At 40.2% G+C, this 20,449-nt stretch overlaps 2 protein-coding genes across 2 annotated transcripts; both read right to left on the minus strand.

Annotated features, from left to right (window-relative positions):
• Nucleotides 1–437: 437 nt before the first annotated feature.
• On the minus strand, nt 438–7,607 carry slc22a4 (solute carrier family 22 member 4). The gene is made up of 10 exons (XM_076751013.1): nt 7,200–7,607; nt 5,790–5,893; nt 5,515–5,669; nt 5,245–5,416; nt 4,236–4,362; nt 3,465–3,565; nt 3,070–3,284; nt 2,410–2,592; nt 2,185–2,320; nt 438–1,417 (listed from the first exon to the last, which is right to left on the minus strand). The coding sequence occupies exons 1-10, from the start codon at nt 7,605–7,607 to the stop codon at nt 1,339–1,341; spliced, it is 1,680 nt and encodes a 559-aa protein (XP_076607128.1). The 3' UTR covers nt 438–1,338.
• Nucleotides 7,608–10,503: 2,896 nt separating this feature from the next.
• Nucleotides 10,504–17,238, minus strand: slc22a5 (solute carrier family 22 member 5). The gene is made up of 10 exons (XM_076750580.1): nt 16,513–17,238; nt 16,311–16,414; nt 13,886–14,040; nt 13,554–13,725; nt 13,299–13,425; nt 12,904–12,992; nt 12,548–12,762; nt 11,555–11,737; nt 11,237–11,372; nt 10,504–10,948 (listed from the first exon to the last, which is right to left on the minus strand). Exons 1-10 carry the CDS (start codon nt 16,900–16,902, stop codon nt 10,843–10,845), a joined length of 1,677 nt encoding a protein of 558 aa, XP_076606695.1. The 5' UTR covers nt 16,903–17,238; the 3' UTR covers nt 10,504–10,842.
• Between the last annotated feature and the right edge of the window lie 3,211 nt (nt 17,239–20,449).

The raw sequence follows: 20,449 nt of genomic DNA on the forward strand, positions 1-20,449 counted from the left end.
ACTTCACTTTGAGCCACTTAATTCATGAAGCTTTTTTATTTTTAAATAAATACAGACTGAAAAGATGTAAAAGTGAGATCATCTTGCAGCCAGTTTCACAAAAGTTTAGATTTACACCAACACAAATGTAAATAAATGTGATTGGAGGACTGATCCTGTCACTGGAGAGCAAAAATAATTTTGTATTTTAGCTTCAGTTTCAAGTTTCAACCAAAATAATAATAATAATAAAACAAACAAACAAACAAACAAACAAAAAAACAAAAAAAACCCTTTAAAACAGCATTTGGCTTAATCAACCTTCAGTCATGATATGGAGAAATGCAGCGAGGAGAACAAACGAATAACGTCCTCTCATCAACCTGGGAACAAATTAACAAATTAACAACGACATACAATTATTTGTACATTGAAACATTTTTACTGCATTTATATAAACAACTTTTACAGAAAATCTTTTGGTTACCTTGTAATGGAATGTACATCTGGAAGCTTTTTGAGAAAACTAATGTTATTCTTTTGTTTTTAGATATTAGTGAGAACATTTAAGTACTGCTAAGCGACATATGGTGCTATGGACAGCTGCTTAAAGCTGATGCTACAACACAAAATATGTTACTGTTATGTGTGGCTATGGAAGGAAACATGTGCCAAAATACTGAATCACATAACCACAATAATCACATTTCCCGTAGTTCTTCAACATCTGAGTTCAGTCTTTGTGTCTCATTTAGTCTTGTTAAGAACAAGATGAAGCGCTGTCATGCCGAAGTCCCTCAATCTAATAATATACAGGAATACAAGACACATGGAAACATGCTGAGAGTTGAGACTTTTCTGTCACAGAGCTTAAATAGTATGAAGTTAAAGGTCCAGTGTGTAGGATTTCTAGGGCTCTATTGGCAGAAATGGAATATAATGTTCATATTTATGTTTTCAATAGCGTATAACCACCTGAAATTAAGACTTGTTGTGTTTTTGTTATCTTAGAATCAACTCTTTATAAACCAAACACTGGCTCCAGAGAGGGCCTCTCAAGTTTCTAGCAGCCACTGTAGAGGAGGATGAGGTGAGGTGCGTTTAGTTGGTTGCAATCTGCAATCTCACCACTTGATGCCACTAAATCCTCGATCTCGACCTTTAAAATAGTTTAAAATGTTTGCCAGTAAATTAACAAGGTTACAAATGCAGTTACTGCGTGCGTATAGCAAACAAAACATACTTACAAACAGAACTTCACATAAAACAAAAGATCTTGTACCAATGGTCTTAAAATATATCACTTCAGTCCAGTCACAGACACTAAAAAACAAAAATGCAAACATAAATCATAACCAGCTACAGCTTGGATTCTTTACTCTGATAATCAGCGATGCTCTCTCCAGTTGCAGCTTCCTCTTCTTTCTTTCCTCTTCTCCTGTTTGAACATGGAGAGGACATTCAGAAACAGTGACATCAAAGAAAACTCCAAGTTTCTTCATAACAATGCACACAACTCGCCCTGTTGCACATATAAGAGCAACAAAATAATACAGAGCTGTTAATTCAGCACAACAGTTATCAGACGAGACACCCTATTATATAAAAACAGAAAAGTATTCAAATTAAATAATGACAGATTCATATTTATGTCCGTCCTCTCTTCATTAAAGTTAAACTGAATTGTGTCAGTCATTAAGTATCTGCACCAAAGTATTCATTCATTCATTCATCTTCTATACCGACTATCCCTTTTGGGGTTGCGGGGGGGCTGGAGCCCATCCCAGCTGGCAATGGGCGAGAGGCGGGGTACACCCTGAACCGGTCGCCAGTCTCTCACACTCACACCTAAGGACAATTTTAGAGCCACCAATTAACCTAATGAGCATGTTTTTGGTCTGTGGGGGGAAGCCGGAGTGCCCGGAGAGAACCCACGCATGCATGGGAACATGCAAACTTCCCTGCCCGACCCGGGGATCGAACCGGCCACCGTGCCGCCCACCAAAGTATTCATTTTTAATAATTAATTTCTCTCAGGGACTTTGGTGTAAAGAGCTGAAGCAACTCGTTAATGGATATTGTATTCTAACTGCTGGTAGTCGAAAGATGAGTAAAACATAAAGCTGTGACCTTTGCAGTGGCCACATCTGTGCTAATAATGGCCCGTAAACATACTGTACATGCATGCCCAGCATGTACACTCACCCGCATATCTTCTGCATTTGGGGCATGGTCTCTGGTAAAGGCTTCCTGAAAGTTTCTGGCAGCAGGAGACATAAGAGAGAACCAGAAATGGCTAAACTTCCCATCAATATGTATGGGAGTGCCAGGTAGTATTGTCCTGCAAAAAAACAGAAGCAAAGAAATACTAAGAAAAGGGAAGAGAAACCACAAATTACAGAGTTAGAAAATCTAATTTGATATACTTACTTAGATAAATGATAAAGGGGGAGACGATGGTTCCAACACGAGCAGCCATGGAACAACACCCTACGGCTGTATTCCTGATAACAGTGGGGAAGAGCTCCGATGAAATGGTGTACACCACACAAAAAGCAGCTGTGATGCCGAACTTCCCCAACATCTCAAGAAACACAGACACACCTGGTAAATCTGAGGAAATAAAAGAAATAACTTTAATTACAGTCTTACAATGGCAAGATTTTGACATCAAAAATGTGGATTCGTCAGACAGAGCTGTTCTAGTTGTCATCAGAAAGCAAACGACAAATATTCCACCTAGTGAAGCAGAACACAGAGTCAGATTTCAGCCTTTGCTGTTCATAGAAATGTCTCTGTCAGCTCCTGCACACTTATGGTGACGTCTCAGGTGATGTTGGTTTAAGTCTGTGAGGGTTCAGTGCTGAGGCCTTAGGCGGCGCTTAACTGGGCCTTTGGGTTTAGTCCTAATCGGCAAATGTTAGCATGCTAACACTAAGCTAAGACGGTGAACATGGTGTCCATGCTAAAGAGCAACAGTGTCATTGTGACAAGGTGACAAAATGATTACATGGTGATGCTATCTATATTTGTACAAATGTCCCTTAACTAACAACATACGCTTCAGGAGCTAAAACATTTCAGCATTACCTCTTGGGATGAGGTGAACACAGAGGATCATAACGCCTCCAAGAAAGAGCGTAGAGGATTGGCACAAGTGTCTGGAGCAGAACTGGAGCAGTAACAAGGCAATTATGTAAGCCGGCACTTCGGTCGTAGCAGATAAGAAGCAGTTTATGTAAGGGTCACCGTGCAGGTTTGAAGTGTTGAGGATTAAAGCATAGTAACTAATGGTGATGATGATCCTGCAGAGACATTCAAAACAACAAACAGAATACACGTGACGGGAAACACCAAATAAAAAACCAAAAGCAAAACAATTTTGGGTGCAACTGTAATAAATACAACACTCTTTGATTCTAATTTTCAGTTTTTACTTTTAGTTTTGATGCTTTAAGGATGTCGTGAGGAATTCTTAGACATACCACAGACAGGAACACAGGAGAGTAACCGAAAACACATTGCAGTTACTCAGGATGACCAAAAGGTTGTGTTTCTTGTCCTTCAAAGCAAGTGCATCTTCCACCTGGGAGAAACAAGAAGAAACAGTTGCGACAAGCAAGCCTGAAAGTTCCAATCCATTTAGACATTATGGGCAAATGTAATGAAATCTGCTGTATCTCACATGGTAACTGGTCACATCATATCAGAAAATATGACACAACGGCATCTGCACCTCCATGCACATCAAGAATAAAACATGAAATTCAACTTTTCTCAAAAAAGCAATGGCACACATGACTGATGGGGCCTGGTAATTTCGACCAGGTCGATTTAAAAACATCTACTCATTGGAGGATGATTCATTAAAGTAGTTTATTTACATTTTAAGTATCATTCCATTATTGCTGCTTTTGTATTTAGTTTAGTTGTCAATTAAAATCACCAGAATGTCAGCAGATGTCGTTTTTATGTAAAGCACCACTTGGTGCGTGTGATTCCTTTCTTGTAAAGCACTTTGAGCTGCAAGTCCTGCATGAAAGGTGCTTTACAAATAAAGCCTATCATCATTATTATTCTCAACATTAAATTTAACACCCGAACTAGCATTGCACTGCCCTCGCTTGAATGAACCTCTCACCTGTTTGTGCTTCTCCCACCTGTGCACCATGTGCTCTGCGCTGAGCACCAAAACACCACACAACCATAACCCAAACCCATTTTATTTCAGATCAATAAACATTTCAGTTACTTACCTCAGCTTGTGTAAAAATGTCCTTTGGAGCTTCTATATTACTCTCCTTGGCGGCGTTTCTCAGTATGGCTTCAGCCTCCTTCACTCTTCCCTGATAGAACAGCCAGCGATGAGACTCAGGGATTATCCTTGAGGGTTGAAACACAAAGACTAAGTGCAACAAACCAAATGAGTCTGTGGTCCTTAACCATAAGTCTGCGGTCACACCAGCATTTCTAGTGACCAAATACAAACCATTTTAGCAATGCTTACCTTTAAGGTAGCAGAAAACAATATGGAGGAAGCTATCATATTAGCTTTGTCCACCATTTAATTTCATATAACTCTGCTCTACTGAGGTACGTTGTATTAGCCTGGTATGGGACTCTCTCGTCCACGGCATGAGGGATGCAGGTGATATTGCTAAAGACGTGCATTGGCCAAACCAGTCGTATCATCTTTGCACAACTTGTCCAAGTAAGTCTTTGAGTGTCATGTCTGTCTTTTCCTTATTCTTGTGTGCCAAGTCGCAATGGGTACATTTCTGTTTCCTGAGGGCAGAAAGCAGAAAACACCCACTGTAACTATGGTTGTGGACAAACTGCAGTGGTAGTGGGTGTTTTCTTCCCCACAGTAGCAACTGGGCACAGCAACAAGCCCATTCCACACTGGAAAAAAAGTGGGATAAACCTCACAAAGGTGAGATTTGTGCCATATTGGACCTGTCTTAAAACAGAACGTTTTGGTTTTACAGGAAATAAAGCTTTGATGAAAGAGCAACCTATAGCTATAGAAAGCCTCCAGGACAGGGGGCGCCTGAAAGTCTCCTACACAGCAGATGAGACAGTCCTACAGTGGGCTAACACTACATAACCAAGTGTCCACCACCACCTATTTTGCAGGAACACACAAATCCGTTTGAGGTGCTACTTTCTTGACTTTTGTGTTTGCAAGTTCCTTTGCAACATATATCTTCTTATACGTCATCACAATAACCAAATTGCTGAAATATAAAATATGAATATTCTTACCACCAGAGAGGGATGTAGATCAAGCCTGAGGCAGCCATGGGAATCAGCAGCAACCGCCATTCACGGAGGAGGTAAGCCACACCTGGCATTACCATGTACCCCACTGCGGAGGACATAAAAACCCCAAGGGAGCAGAAGACCACTCTGGCTTTTGGGCTTAGAGATTCTGTACCTGTAGGTGTATTATTAATGGAGAACTTGTCAGAATAAACCTAAAGTTTCTGGGTGTTTCACTGCCAGTCAGCTTTGTTCAGTTTCACATGAACATACCCAGCACAAATGCAATGATATGGTTGGAGAAGGACCCTGCACCCGCAAAGCAGAAAATCAGGGTGAAGACCTCCCAGTTCGGGGAGAATATCTGAGCTGTGACTGACACGGTCTGAAGACCCATCATGAGAAAGAGTGCTGGCTTCCTTCCTAACCTGTTTAACAGATACAGTTTTACAGTTTAGTAAGTTTCATTATTTCTCAAAATCCCTTAAAGCAAAACTGGACTGTTTTTCAGGTAAAAATTTTCAGGAAATACTGTGTACAATACAGACCTGTCGGATATCTGGCCTGAGATAAACGATCCCACCAGCACACCAACGTAATGGATAGAGGTGGTCAGTGGAATTTTGTATGCATCCTCACAAACCAAGTCCCACTGCAAAATCAACACATTTTCTCACTATTTTAATCACAGCTACCGACACTGTCAAAACTAATAACATCTATCTCATATGGATCTCTCTTTTGCGAGAATATAGTGAAAGCTAAATCACATTTTTGAGGCTGTAAAATTACTTCATTAGTCTGATATAACACTGCCAATATCCACAGTCTAGTTCTGGAAGTAGCAGCAGCAGTAGTAGTAGTCACAAACAATACAATACAAACAGTCACAAACAAACACTGTATTCATACAAGTACTTTGGATCCAGTAGTAGCAGGAACAGCAGCAGCAGAAATGGCTATGATTAAGCTAACCTAGCAAACATTATTTGGTAAATCAGTCCAACATTATTGGCACAACATTTTGTAATTTGACACATTTGCTATTTTTGTGAAATGCACGTTAAAATGTTCCCAGTTTATATTGCTACTAAAAAGCATTTTAATCGAGTGTCATGTTGGATGTTTAGTCAGCTAACACCACCACTTTCACTCCTCACTATGAATCAGTAATATATTAGCAAGCTAATGTTTGCTTGTTCAGTTGGTGCAGTCCACAGTTAAATCTGGTAGTTACTGGGTGTATTTCTCAACAACTAGGTAAGAGATAGTTTAAATGCCCACATTGAACACGTGCAGCTCACTAAAGTTTTGAACAGCTGGTGCAACCACAAGAAAGCTATGAGACATTAGCAGTTGATATATTAGCTAAAACAAAAACAGCAGAACTGTACGTGGTGCACTCTGCTCTGTGAATCTCACAGTTGACCAAAGAGCGCTATCTCACACAAATCACCGTCAGAGGAAGCTGACACGAGTGAAAGGTTTAAGAGCTTCTAAGCCTCACTGTTATCCTGGAAATCTCAGTGTGTAATAAACAATCCTTTTTACCTTGGCTGACTGTTTCTTAACAGTTAGCACAGTGAGACTGATAACAGTTAAACACTAACGTGACACCCAACCCGTTTGATTGTTTAATTTCGAGACCAAAGAGAAACAGTTTACGAGCAATGAATGAAAGATTGGTCTTTGACCCTGCTAAGTGCTTTTGTAACTGCAGAGCTGTCACTTTGCAGTCAGTTAATTTAGTTTGAACTCTAATTCAGAGATTTTTCACGACCAGCTTTGCCCTTGGTGCAAATGTATTAAAATACTAAAGATGCAAATTGAACATTATTTTGAGTCTTTTTATACTTTATTATATTAACTCGGCCTGAAAACAAGATATGGCAACAAAACTGCTAAATACTATGTCTCTTTCCAAGGGAAATGAATTGATTATGCTACTGATCGCTCACCTCTGTGACAATGGTGGACTGGTAGATTTCCTTGCTGTATGTCCACCCCTCCACACAACTCTCCAAAGGAATTTCACTCACATTCACATCCACGTTGGGGATGATTTGATTTTGAGAGTACTTTGTGACAATATCAAGGTTAAGCCTTGAGCAAGAGCTGCGCTTTAAGATGCCATCGACTGTTTCCAGTGGGATCGTCACATTTCTCCACATCTCACTGATGTTGTAGTTTTCAGGGATGTAGCACTCATGAGGTGGCGTATCAGCAACAAATACTATATAGATGCCAGTAAACCCGTTCGGGAAGATGCTGATAGCAAGTGCTAAAAAAATCCTTCGCTGAAAGGCTCCCCAATTTCCAAGAAAAGATGTGATGCTGTCATAGTCTCTAATTTTTAAGTCGCCCATTGCCAAAATCTTCAATATTTAGAAAAAGAAAGAAGGTTAAAAAAAACTAAGCAGACACTTATTGGCAGGCACAAGAGAGAGTGAGCTCTACTACTCAATGAAATGCATTTGCAATGAAATGCATGCAGCTGAGTTCAGGTTTTATATGGCAGCTTCACCTCATGTGGGAGGTTACACAGTTACATACAGTGCTGTGACAACAAAAAAAGCATAAAGGCACTTGAGCTTACGCACAATTTGTTGTGCTAAAATTGCTTTCAGATATATGAACGTTTTAGACTGAGATGTTTTCTATCAAACTCAAGTAATAAGAAAATCATATTCATTATATAACACATAATGCAAGGACACAATATTCAACTTATCCTTGGAGAGGGAGTTAATCATTCTCAGGCTGAGGTGAAACATTAATGAAGCCTGCTACAGTAATTTCCAGTGATGAGTTTTTTTTGTTTTTTTTTTTTACAGTCAGATGATTCAAAGGTAACGTAGTTCGGACTCTTTTCTGCAGGTCCTGCAGGACAACAGCTCAGGAGGAGATCTATTCAGTTATTCAAAAACCATAATGAAATGCATCAGACTTTCTTCATTTTGAACACAATAACAAGCTGTTTCAAGCTGTAGCTTCAGGAATATGACCCACTGTAGGATGCTATTTTAATGGCACAACTGACAAGATCAGCACAAGGTAATGGTGGGGGTTGCATTTAACAATATGTACAACACACGGGGATAGTGTCTTAATTTGAAAACATCTGTACGACAGTTGTGTGCTACATTCTTTGAGGCATTTCAGGCAAGACTGACCAAAATATGTTGAGTCACATGATTGTTGGTTGCAGCATATAATTTTTAAACCAGTAAAATTAAATAAATAAATAAATAAATAAAATCTGCCTTACTCCAAAAGATGTCACCTTATCAATTTTTAAAATACTTATGTTCACTGGGGTCTTCACTCTTCCTTGGACCTGACACATGTCTGGTGTAACAGAAGTTTATCATTGTTTTGGAACCTAAACAATGATGTGATCTTGTTACACTTTAAACTTTGTGTCCATGATGTTCAGTGGCACGTTTTGCATGTACAAAGGCACGGCACTAGCAGGTGGCAATAATGAAAGGCGTAAAGGATAAATGTAGTATAAAGAGTGACAAAGTCTGCATAAAGGGAAGGGATGGGTCAAACATATGACTATCACCCAGGAGACTGCGTGAAGCCACTTTAACCGTACGTAGGTTAACTTACATAGAGTACTATGTGTTGTCTATAGTGTACTATGCAGCACCAAGTCCAAGTCAGGCATGAGGAAGGGGATTTTGTTATGAGGCACAGAAGTGAAAACAGACAAAATGCTGTAGGACAGAGAACAACTCAGTGCATGTCTAAAATTAGCAAGCATCAGCTAAAAAAAGAACAAAAAACAGGTGAAAAGGGCAGTTCTTGGCTGGACTTTTGGATCCCACTGTGAATGTTTTGGATTTGATTTTCAGATTTCAGATAACAAATTTCAAGCAGAGAAACATGCCATCCTTGTCTTTCCATCTTTTCTGTCTTAAATGTGAAGCAAGCAGCCATTGAGAAAAACTATGGACACAGACCTTGCACATCAAAGTTGTTTGTCTTTTCATAACTAACTGCGTCTAGAGCTGCAGGATGCTGATCTATAGAGCCTATATTATAAGAGAAAACTCTCTTTCAATTAAGCATCCATCAAGCTTTTGTCACCATACTGTTGTCTTAGTGGTATGGTGGTAGTATGCTGCGTGAGCTGACGCACAATTTTCAAATATATATACTTTTTAGCTTTAGATGTTTTCTGTCTCAGTAATAACAGAAAATCAGATTCATTATATAAGATGTAATATCATGTTAATCATTTTCAAGCAGAGGTAAAACATTAATGACGCCTGTCATTGTCTTTTAAAGAAATGCTTGAGTGAGCTTGAGTTGTTTTTCATAGACAGATGGTTTAAAGATAATGAATTTACGACTCTTTTGATCAGGTGATCATTTGTGCTCATCCATGAACCATCACAGACGACCAAAGTCCTGTTGGACGGCAGCCCACGAGGACTTTTGTTCAGTTATCAATAATTAAACAGAATTTATACAACCTTCATTTTGTAAGCAGTACTATTTGTGAGGGTTGCAGCTCCTGCTGATATAGTTATGGTTTTTAGCCATTGCTGTAGGACATGCTAGATATTATTTTAATAGCACAAATGTGAAGGTAAGTACAACAGAGTAAGTACAACAACGGGATCAGACAACGATTCTAGCCTGCTTTTGAGATGAGTTTCTTGCAGCTGACGAATTACCAGCATTGTGGCCAATTGTGAACAACAATTGTGAACCTATACCTGTGTAAAGTGACATGCTAAACAACCTGTCATGCAGCATCTGGATCACCCAACGAGGAGGAGGAGGAGTGATGCTGAAGTTGCTGCTGCCAGGTCCCTCGAGGAAACCAAGGCAGGGGTACTGTAGCCACAGTTCAACAAACTTTACCGCTCTTTCGTTGTCCCGCCTGACAGCAGCAAGCTCAGCATTCCTCCTCCTTCTCCTCTTCACCATGTTTACCTGACTGCGTTCTGGAGAGAGCACCTGATTGGTCAATGCTCAGGAACATGTCTGACAAGATATTCTTTTCGACAGGTCATTTTGCATGTCAAATATAATGTGTTAATTAGCGAGCCTTTGGACAGCGCAATGCTAGCTGTTTTGACCTGTTTCCAGCCTTCATGCTAAGCTAAGCTAATCGGCTGCTGGCTTACTGTACGGACAAAAAACAGCCAAATTGCTAAAATATTGCGAAGTGAAAAGAGCTTACACAGTAACACACAGAGAACCATATTAATTCAAGATATTTTAAGAGATGACAAGAACTGAGTATTAAGAGGGTTCATATGTTCAAATTTTAATTACACATAACGAGCGACAGAAATTAGAGACCAATCAGACAGTTTCAGTTTCATACAAACATTTTAAGATCTAAAAATTTTTCTAAAAAAAGCAAACATCGGCAGAGTAAAAAAATAAAGAGTTTTTAAAAATTGATAAAAAACAAAACAACAGTTCTTAGCAGTGGGCCTGTGGATCCCACCGTGCATGTTTTGGATTTTATTTTCAGATTTCAGATTATTACTTTCAAGCAAGAGAAATGTTCTTTCATTCGTTCTGTCTGTCTGTCTGTCTGTCTGTCTTAAAAATAAAACAAGGCCTCTTACAAAACTATGGAGTAAGAGTTGGCACATCACACTTGGCCTCGCATCGTATGGATGGTCTGCCACTTCCTCCATTTTCTACATATTTTGTCTTTTTCTGTCCGCTGCACAACCTGTAATAAAAAAAACAAAAACAAAACACAATGGTAAAAATAACAAAAGAGCAACACAGCTACTACATATACATCAATGATTGCTGACATATTCATATTTCGTAATTGTCTTTAAAAGAAAGACACAAACTTTAGCCTTTAACTAGTTATGACTCTCCTGGGTCTGAAACTGTTTTGCCTCACACAGTCTTGCATTTTACTTGATTTTATGCATTTTCATAAATTACTTTAAATTACTTCCCTGTCTTCTTTATGAAGCACATGGTGACATAAATGAAATGCACCTACCCCTGACATTCCTGCATCTGCTCCACTGTTTCTGGAAGAACTCTGTTGAGGGTCTCCGGGAGGAAGAAGTTCACCACAGAGGAGGCAATTGTGAGGCTTCCCATGAGAATATAAGGCAGAACCTTATTATAAGTACCTGGTAAGGAGCAAAATTCTACATTAGCAAATGACAAACTTCTAGTGGAATATAGATGAACATTCATCCAACATTCATCCAGTCATATACAGACTTTTGTTTGTTTTATTAGGTACATGTAGTACATCAATGCAGTGAATATGCAGTATCTTTGAGAGACACTGGACTCAACATCTACACACCTAAATAGATGACATAAGGAGCTGTGATACTGCCGATGCGTGCAGCAGAGGAGCACATTCCCATGCCGACGTTCCGGAGCACAGTGGGGTAAATCTCAGCCGTGTAGATGTAGACGATGCTGAAGGCCATGGTGAAGCCAAACTTCCCAGTCATTTCCAGTGCCAGAGCAATATACTGGAGCGCTGAAGAGCAAGAAGAAGAGTTTTAATTTAAAAAAGCTATATTCACTTAGTCTGGCATGAGCCATTTGAACCTCACAGGGTTGCTTGGGTGATGGTGAAAGGGTGAAGTCGCTAAGCTGATTAGGTATTGTTTAATATGTTATATATTAATGCCTTACAGCACTGCAGCACACTGTATACGTTAAAATTTAGCAGCACAGTTCCTTTACAGGTATTACTTCACTTCTCTTGCATCACTGTTCTTGAAAAAGGACCTGTACTTATATACTCATCACGTTTCCACTCCTCTGCGAACATGCTGTGGCTGACCTTGTGTCAAGCCCTCAGTGTTTCATATCAGTGTACATCTGTGATGAAAGAGCTTGCAATTGAATTTTGCATAACTGTATAGCTTGCACATTTCACACACCCTCTTATATGAGGCTTACTTCTTGGATAGACTTGCTCACAAGCTATATGTTGAACCATAGGTTGAATTTAATCCTCTTTTGAGCAGGAAAGACAAAGAAATAAAGTTGAGATTTATGACTGGACAAAGGTCACAAGATTGGAAAATGCACTTTCTAGGGTTGGTTGTGCAAATACTGCAACTTTGTTGAGAAAACCTGGTGGGGTTTGATACCTGAATACACACTGCTGCAGAGTCAGCATGGCTCTTAGGAAACAGAAAAAAGAAACTTTTAAAGAGTCACGTCACCCAAACAAATGAATCCTGTCCTTGAACGTTTCAGTTTTAAGCGATCATCATGCACATTGCTGTGTGTGTCACACAGGCTGACACAGTGTAATTTTACAAAAAAGAAGACTTACAGTCAGGGATAAACTGGATGAGAAGAAGAACGCCTCCTCCAATGACGAGAAACGATGACAGAAGCACTCTTCTTGGACATTTCCTCAGCAGCCAAGTAGAAACAACATAGGCAGGGACCTCAGTCGTCGCTGACAAGAAGCAGTTCATGAAGGGGTTCCCGCTCAGGTTGGAGGTGTTCAGGGATAATCCAAAATACCCAATGTTTATTGCCATCCTTCAGTGAAAGAAAAGGAAAGGTAATGGCACACATTAGTTTCATCGCATAAATGTCATGGGATGCATTTTTTGCATTGTACATTTTTCCTCCAGTTTGTTGTAGTTGTACACGTTGTGAGTGATCAAGGAAAAAACCTACCACAAAAGGAGACACATAAGAGTGATGCATCTGATGTTTTTGGATTTCAGAATATCAAGCATGGTGTATTTCCTGCTTGGAAGCATTGCCTGTGGTCAAAAAAACAAACAAAAAACAGTGAAAACAAGGTAATTTATGTGGTTATTGTGGTCCAGACTTGCCCACAGAATTTGTCAAATATGTTATGAACTGTGAAATTACATAAGTACTGTATGCTTAATTTCAAATACAAATGAATGATTTCAGGATAAAAACAATAAGGAATAATGTCTTTGGCTGCAATAGTAACATGAAATGTTGCTATATTTCAAAGGTCGATGAGATTTCCAGTCACATGTGAAGACACTATTGACCCAAAAAGGGCTTAATAATTCAAATAAAGAAAAATAAATCACCTCGTTCCCTTTAAAAATGACTGCTGGTGCTTCAACTTTATTTTTCCTTGCAGCATCTCTCACTATGGCCTCGGCCTCCTGCACTCGTCCCTGAGTGATCAGCCACCGAGGAGACTCTGGGAGGAACCTGCACAATCAAGTCAAGTCAACAGATCAGGTGGTTGATTATAATATCTGATGAATCATGGATGCTAACAATGGCTCTATTATATTCATGCACAAAATATCAGCAAGTAGGGATTATAGGGAACGTACCACCACAATGGGATGTAGACCACAGCAGTCATGGACAGAACAGCAAGAAGAGTCCTCCATTCTCTGATGCCATAAGCAATCCAGGGTAATGTCATGTACCCAATGCAGTAGAAAAGAAAAGACCCGAGAGTTGTGAAGATCACTCGCATGGTCTGACTTAACACCTCCGTTCCTGATAAGATAAAATAAAATGTGGTCAGTGATGGGGAAGAGCTTGCAAACGGTAAGTCAGTAGACAGTAAAAGCCATTCTGAAATGAGTCAAACTATCGATTCATGCAGGCAACAAGAGTCCCTGACAAAAACAGGACGAGGAGTGGTTTACAATCATACCTAAGACAAAGGCCGAAATATAGATGGAGATCTGGGAGGCTCCAACGAAGAGGAACATGACGCAGAACATCCTCCATGACTGAGAGAAGGACTGAAGCAGCACTGAGAAACACTGGGCCGCAAGAGAGATGAAAATGACCTTCTTCCTCCCAAACCTGAGTGGAAAAGAGCAGCATGTCATTTGAAGTCAGAAGCACAGTGCATTTAGAAAGTGTTTATGCTTATACTGAAACCCCCAATCTGAAGAAATGCAGCTGAGCAGTGATCGTAAACAACAGCAACAGGTTTTTTATGGCCAAACGGAGGACTGCTCTTGACTGGCTGCCTAACTTCAATCTAGTGTTTGAGACCAGGCAGAGCATCATAAAGGAAGATATCAAGTGTCTGCTGATGTCTGTGAGTAGCAGACTGCACCCAGTCAATGACTTCTGTCAACCAAATGTTATACATATTATTCAAATTTAGATTACGCTGGTTATAACTTTATATGACTTAAAATTTGGAGAGCACCATAAGTGTAAAAAGGTCTTCATTCCTCACTGTAGGAGCAGGTGTTATGGACTTAAACATACTCAAATTGTAGTTGATTTCAGTTCAGTTCACTTCAGATCTGGCTGTTTGTAACCATTTGTCTTATTTTTTTGGGCCTCCCAGCAAGGAACGGGAAGCTGAAACTTGGTTGGATTAAGCTGAAACTTTTTGCAACTGGTTTGATACAACAGGCAACCAAACTGCTGATATCATGCCACATGACTTTTGATTAGGTACAACTGTGACTTACCTCAATCCAAGACAAGGATTTCGTGGTTTGGTTTCTATAATATTCCAGGTTAATTAAATAGCTTTGGGCAAAAAGTGAATTGAAGTGTGAAGTGTCTGCCCTTCTATGTGACGATGAGCTCTGATTTGAGACAAACTATTTCACATTAACTCTGTGATTAAATCTTTGTGATCTTGTGAGGACAGCCCAGACCAGCCCTGTGAGGAGTCACACCTGTACCAACACAGGAACCTCGCTCGCTCCTCAGCCGCTCTTCCTGTTGTATATTGTGTAAATCTACTCAGACTTGTAAATAGAGCCACACAGACCCTTTCATGTTACTTGTATTTCATCCTGACCAGAACTTCAATCTGGCTGACTGACTTTTACAGCCTGGTGTGAACTCCTGTCTGCACTGTGACTTGAATAAAACAGTCACTCCTTGTCCCTCCTCAAAGCTACAGTCTACATAAAGTTTTCCATATAATGACATGACAAGATACTGTGCAGATTTATTAACTTCTTCTCCTGAACTGCTGGCAACATACAGTTCACATATAACCTTCAACAGCTTTGTTTCGGTCTTTAACATCTTCAGTGTAACACAATGATCAAAAAGATTAAAGGCCTCAAAGCCCCTCACCCCCTCTCTCTCAAGCATTGAGTGCACAGTTTTCACAGCTGCGAAACAGCTGAATAGTTAAACACAGCAGCGCTCCTCGCTGCTGCGTCCAGAGCCCCCTGCTTTTCCACAATCAAAGGTACACAACAACTGATATCTGCCAAAGCCGGAGCCTCACCACAGCTAACATCACACACTCTAAACTCTGCGGTATTATTCTCACATCTGTCAGGATCAACAACTTTTCTGTGGCAGAAAACACACAGCACCCACTTCACGTGCTACTCCTGTCTGCTCGATCGAGCTGATCTGCATTTGGTTTCCACAGCCAGGAAGCACACGCAGTTCTCCAGGACAGTGCTGAAATAAAACAATGCTATAACTACTAACTAAGAAAGAGAGCATTCATATTTGAAATTGAAGTTACAGCACCAGTGGTGAGATGGTTATGTGATCTTATAGCGATAATTTCAGACTCTAAATGTTAAAAATCGCCTCCAGACCTGTTTTAAGTCGTGCTGTATGGAAAATATATCGTATCCTTTAAATCACACCTAATCCAATTTCAGAGGTTTAACTGCTGGACACAAGATGTCTCCAACTTCACTGTGAAGTCCATCCTCTGTGTTTGTGCACTGCAGGCATTATGTAATATTATAGATGTGCTCCTGACTGGATCTCTCCGTCATCCCAGACTGTTTAATATGTGTCAAACCATCGCTTCAAAGCTCTTCTGTCTCACTGAAAACAAATCATCTCCTCAGCTTCAACAGTAGATGGCGCTGTTGTTATGATAATAGCAGCTTATCAGGCCCAGGCCTGCATGCCCACTGGTGTCAATCTTCACTTACTGCACTGATCATTTTCTGTTTTTCTGAGCAAACTTTCAGCTACATTTCCTGAATGGCAAAAGCAACTAGATAAAAACACACCAAAAGTATGTAGAAGAAGACAAATCTGTCTTATTGTATGTCTATGGTTCATGTTGGATGCTTACATGGGTGCATTTTAGGGGATTTTACTGATAAATAAGGGTGAAATACCTGTCAGAAAGCTGGCCTGAGATCAGGGAACCAAGAAGGTATCCCACAAAGAGAGTCGAGGAGGCAAAGGGAACTTTCCACTGGTTGTCACAAACAAGGTCCCACTGTGAAAAGACGGGAATTACACATATTTAAAGACTGAAAACTTTACGAACAACTAACAGCTCACACAGAAAACACACACACGCACACTGACACTAACCTCGGTGACTATGTTGGATTGGTAGATCTCTTTGCTGTAGTTCCATCCATCCAAGCATCCCTCCTGCTCCAGGCTCGTGAGGTTGACATCCCTTCCAGGAATATATCCCTCAGCGGAGAGATTCCTCACCACGTCCAGCCTGTATCTGCTGCACTGGCTCTGCACCTCCTCACCATCCACTATCGTGAGGGGGATGATGGCATTTCTCCACTCCTCAGTTAAGTTAAGGTCTGGAATGAGACAGTGGTGTTTCGGAGCTGCCCCTACAAACACTATGTACAATCCGTTGAATCCAGTTGAGACAAAAACTGTATTCAGGAGGAAGAATGTGGTCCAGAAATAAGGACCAGTCTGCCCCAGGAATGCTGTGTCTTCATCATAGTCTCCCATTCTTTAAAAAAAAAAACACCTCCCTGCTTTTAAGGGAGAGAAAAAAATGCTCTGAAATTCTTCAGAGTATGAGACGTGGTCTCCCTCTTAAAGTCTTCAGCTTAGCACCAGAGTGGCAGGGCTGAGCTCCCCGTGGGGCAGACTGAGCTGGTCCCTCAGTGGGACGGAGTCACAACTGAAAAACTTCACTTTCCGCTCCTGAGAGTCTCAAACCTTCTTTTCCTACAGTGACACTGTTGCATCCAGTTTGTGAGCAGACACAATTTATTCGAGGTCAGAGAATGGGAGACCGCTCACTCACTCACTCACTCACACACTGATTGGATTTGATTTACTGAAAGACAAATGATCAAACGCCTCAGAGTGGCCCATCTATCTGCCCAGCCCCCGCACCACTGTGGTCAAAGTGGTATTTTCTCTACACAACATTCCACACTTTTAAATACCCCAAAGACGTGCACGTGCCTGTACTCTAAATGTTGCTAAGTAGCATTAAGACTCCCACTGGACTATTTTAAGCCACACTGCGGAGCCAAGAGGCCAAGAGCAATCCTGTATGTAGACTTTAAATTGTAATAATATATATTTCCATTTAACTATATGCAGAATGAGCTGCTCAGTAACACATTTTAGCCTGTTGCATGAATATCTTCATAGTATACCCAAAGTCATTGGTGGGATGCAACTAAGTCCTGTACTTAAGCACAATTTTGAGGTACTTGCGCTACTATTTTATGCTGTTCAATACTTGTACTCCGCTACATTTTGGAAGACAATATTGTGCTTTTTACTCCACTACGTTTATTTTGACAAAATGAGTCACTTATACAAAATATAAATCAACTAAGAAATTGTGATGTTTTCTTATAGATCAATCTACCAGCAATATTCAAAGTAGGTGAAATTACTCTTTACGAGCTGTAACATGAGTGATGCTTACACATTAATGCAAGTATAACCCAGTGATATTAAACAGCACTTTTTTAAATTGGCCATTCTGCATAATGAGTACTTACTGTATACTTTTGGTACTTTTAAGTATATTTTGATGCTAACACCTTTGTATTTTTATTGAAGCAACATTTTGAATTCAAAATTCTTACCTCTAACTGAGCATTACTGCAGTCTGGTCTGAGTACTTCTTTCATCACTGCTTATTGTTTCTACTAACCTTTATGTGTATATTTCCTGAATTTACCGTACTTTACTGTCTACTGTGCTACATAACAGGTAAATGCAGGCGATACTCCTCAGGTCACAGACTGACGCCATTAAACAGTTTAATCAGCACCTGCATGAAAGCATGATGGTGAGTCAAGACAAGATTACGATTAAGTGATTGGCGTCTTTCATCAGTGAACACACCAAATGGCTTTGAGAAAAACCCAATCAGAAGATGAAAACAATGCAAAGCAACAGTTAAGATGCTCACATGTTACCGTAGGTTTAATATTGGAGTAAGTTAGTGACTGTATCCAAACCAAGTTTCTCGTAAGTGGATAATCAGCTTAAATGATTTATTCTAACCAAGTTATGATTACCATGTGACAAAACCTCCAAACCGAGTTAAGAGTGGATTTCCTCATGCACAAAAAAGCAAGTGCCTTGCTCAAGAGCACTGTAGCAGGGGAAATTCTTTCCAGCTCCAGGTGTCTTCAGGTGACCTATACGCTAATTTATTGCAGGAAACAGTAAGAGTTGGACTTATTTCATGTTAAAGCAAACCAAAAACATTGATTTGACAAGAGTTTGACACATATTTAGATGGTCAACAGATGGTGCACTTACCACTCCTGAAGTCATCTCATTTGATCATTTGGTCCTGTCACTGAAGGTGAATAAAAAGTGAAATACCCCAAGACAGTATCTGCCTGTTTAATCTCAACCAGTGGAGGAAACAGCACATCCCTCACTTTCACATCAAAGCTGGAAACCAGCCTGTATGTAATCATTAACTTGGACTTTCACAGCATGTAAAGTAATCACCATCAACACCAGATTTTAGGAGCCTGACGCTGAGAGGGTCATGGTTTACACAGTCTTTCATGGTTTTAATGACTGTGAGTGAAAGTGACTATCCAGCATGTGGCTTGTAAGAAGAACACAAACTGTTTATGTTAGGTGATTGTTATAAACAGGGATGGCTCTCACATGACCAATCACTTTTATTAATTAACCCTGATGAATTTTGTGGTTGCACATGGGTGTTGAGCAGATGTGGCTTTCAGCTGCTGCTAGAAGAGCAACAGATTCACACAGGTTGATGTTCTCTGCAGGACTGAGATTTAATTGAGTCTTGATTTATTCTTATACAGGCAAGATTAGCATTGGATGATGCTATTTTTATCTTTGAATGTGGGACTCATTGCAAACAAAATGAAATGACATACAATACGGAGAAATCTGACAGCGACAACATTAAGGCAGTTTTCCTGCTGCTTAAATACAAATACTGACTGGATCTGGGCATAATATCAAAACTAATTTCAGCTCAAGCTGTCTTTGTTGATATTCTATTGCCAGTTAGCACAAAGAGTGGAAATGGGGGGGAAACAGCTAGCTTACCTCTGATGGAAATACAATCCAGCTACCAGCACCTCTAAAGCTCACTCTAATCAAGAAGTTATATTTTGTTTGATTATTGTCTGCAAAAACATGCAATTTTTCTCTTTGTATAGATTCAAGAAAGCTGGATATAATTTGTTAATTGGTGAGCTTTAGAGGTGCTGGTAGGTGGACTTTGTTACTGATGGACAGAGCTTGGCTGTCTCTAGTCTTTGTGCTAAGCTAAGAAAACCAGCTGCTGGAGCCTCTCTAATATTTACTGGACAGTGGTATCCATCTCCTCATCGAGGTTAAATCTCCAGCAGAAAGTGCGTCAATGCATTTCCCAAAATGCCAAACTGTTCCTTTGAAGCATCACATTATCAGCTGTTGAGGAACTGAGTGTTTTGGCTGTGTCCAGTCACTTGTGTGTGGGAGGCAGAGAGGCGCTGGACAGGCCAAAGGCAGTGTCTGCTGGTCTGGGAAGGGAGGCGAGACACCTTAAAGGAGCTGTAACAAAAGTAAAAGCGGGGCTTTGTCTTCTGACCTTGGACCAAAGATAATTTTTCACTGTTGTCATGTTGGAGATAAAAGGGTACAGAGTGCATCTACGTCTAGTGAGGCATATAGGACGTGTGGAAAATCACAAATTCTGGGTTGTGTTGTGCTGCACTCTCTCTCCCTCTGTCGCGTGATGATGGACTTCTCCAACACATCAGTTTGTGTTTTGATGCTCTTTGATTCGGCTGTCTGGATTAAAACAAGTTTTCTAGCGCCTCCAGCTGGAGCGTGAAAACATGCCTGCGTGGTGATGCCACTGACTGCTTTCATTTTACACCGCAGATGGTTGACAAATCATCTCACACCAGCAGGTTATTCAATCTTCAATTTGATCTAATTTACATTTATTTTCTACGATTTGCAAGGGAGTGTTGGAGGGGGAAAATATGGAGGAGCTGAGTTGTTGCTTCCATGATACATTAGTCGTAAATAGCTCACTAAT

The sequence above is a fragment of the Chaetodon auriga genome, chromosome 15 (genome assembly GCF_051107435.1).
Source record: "Chaetodon auriga isolate fChaAug3 chromosome 15, fChaAug3.hap1, whole genome shotgun sequence".
Taxonomy (NCBI): Eukaryota; Metazoa; Chordata; class Actinopteri; order Chaetodontiformes; family Chaetodontidae; genus Chaetodon; species Chaetodon auriga.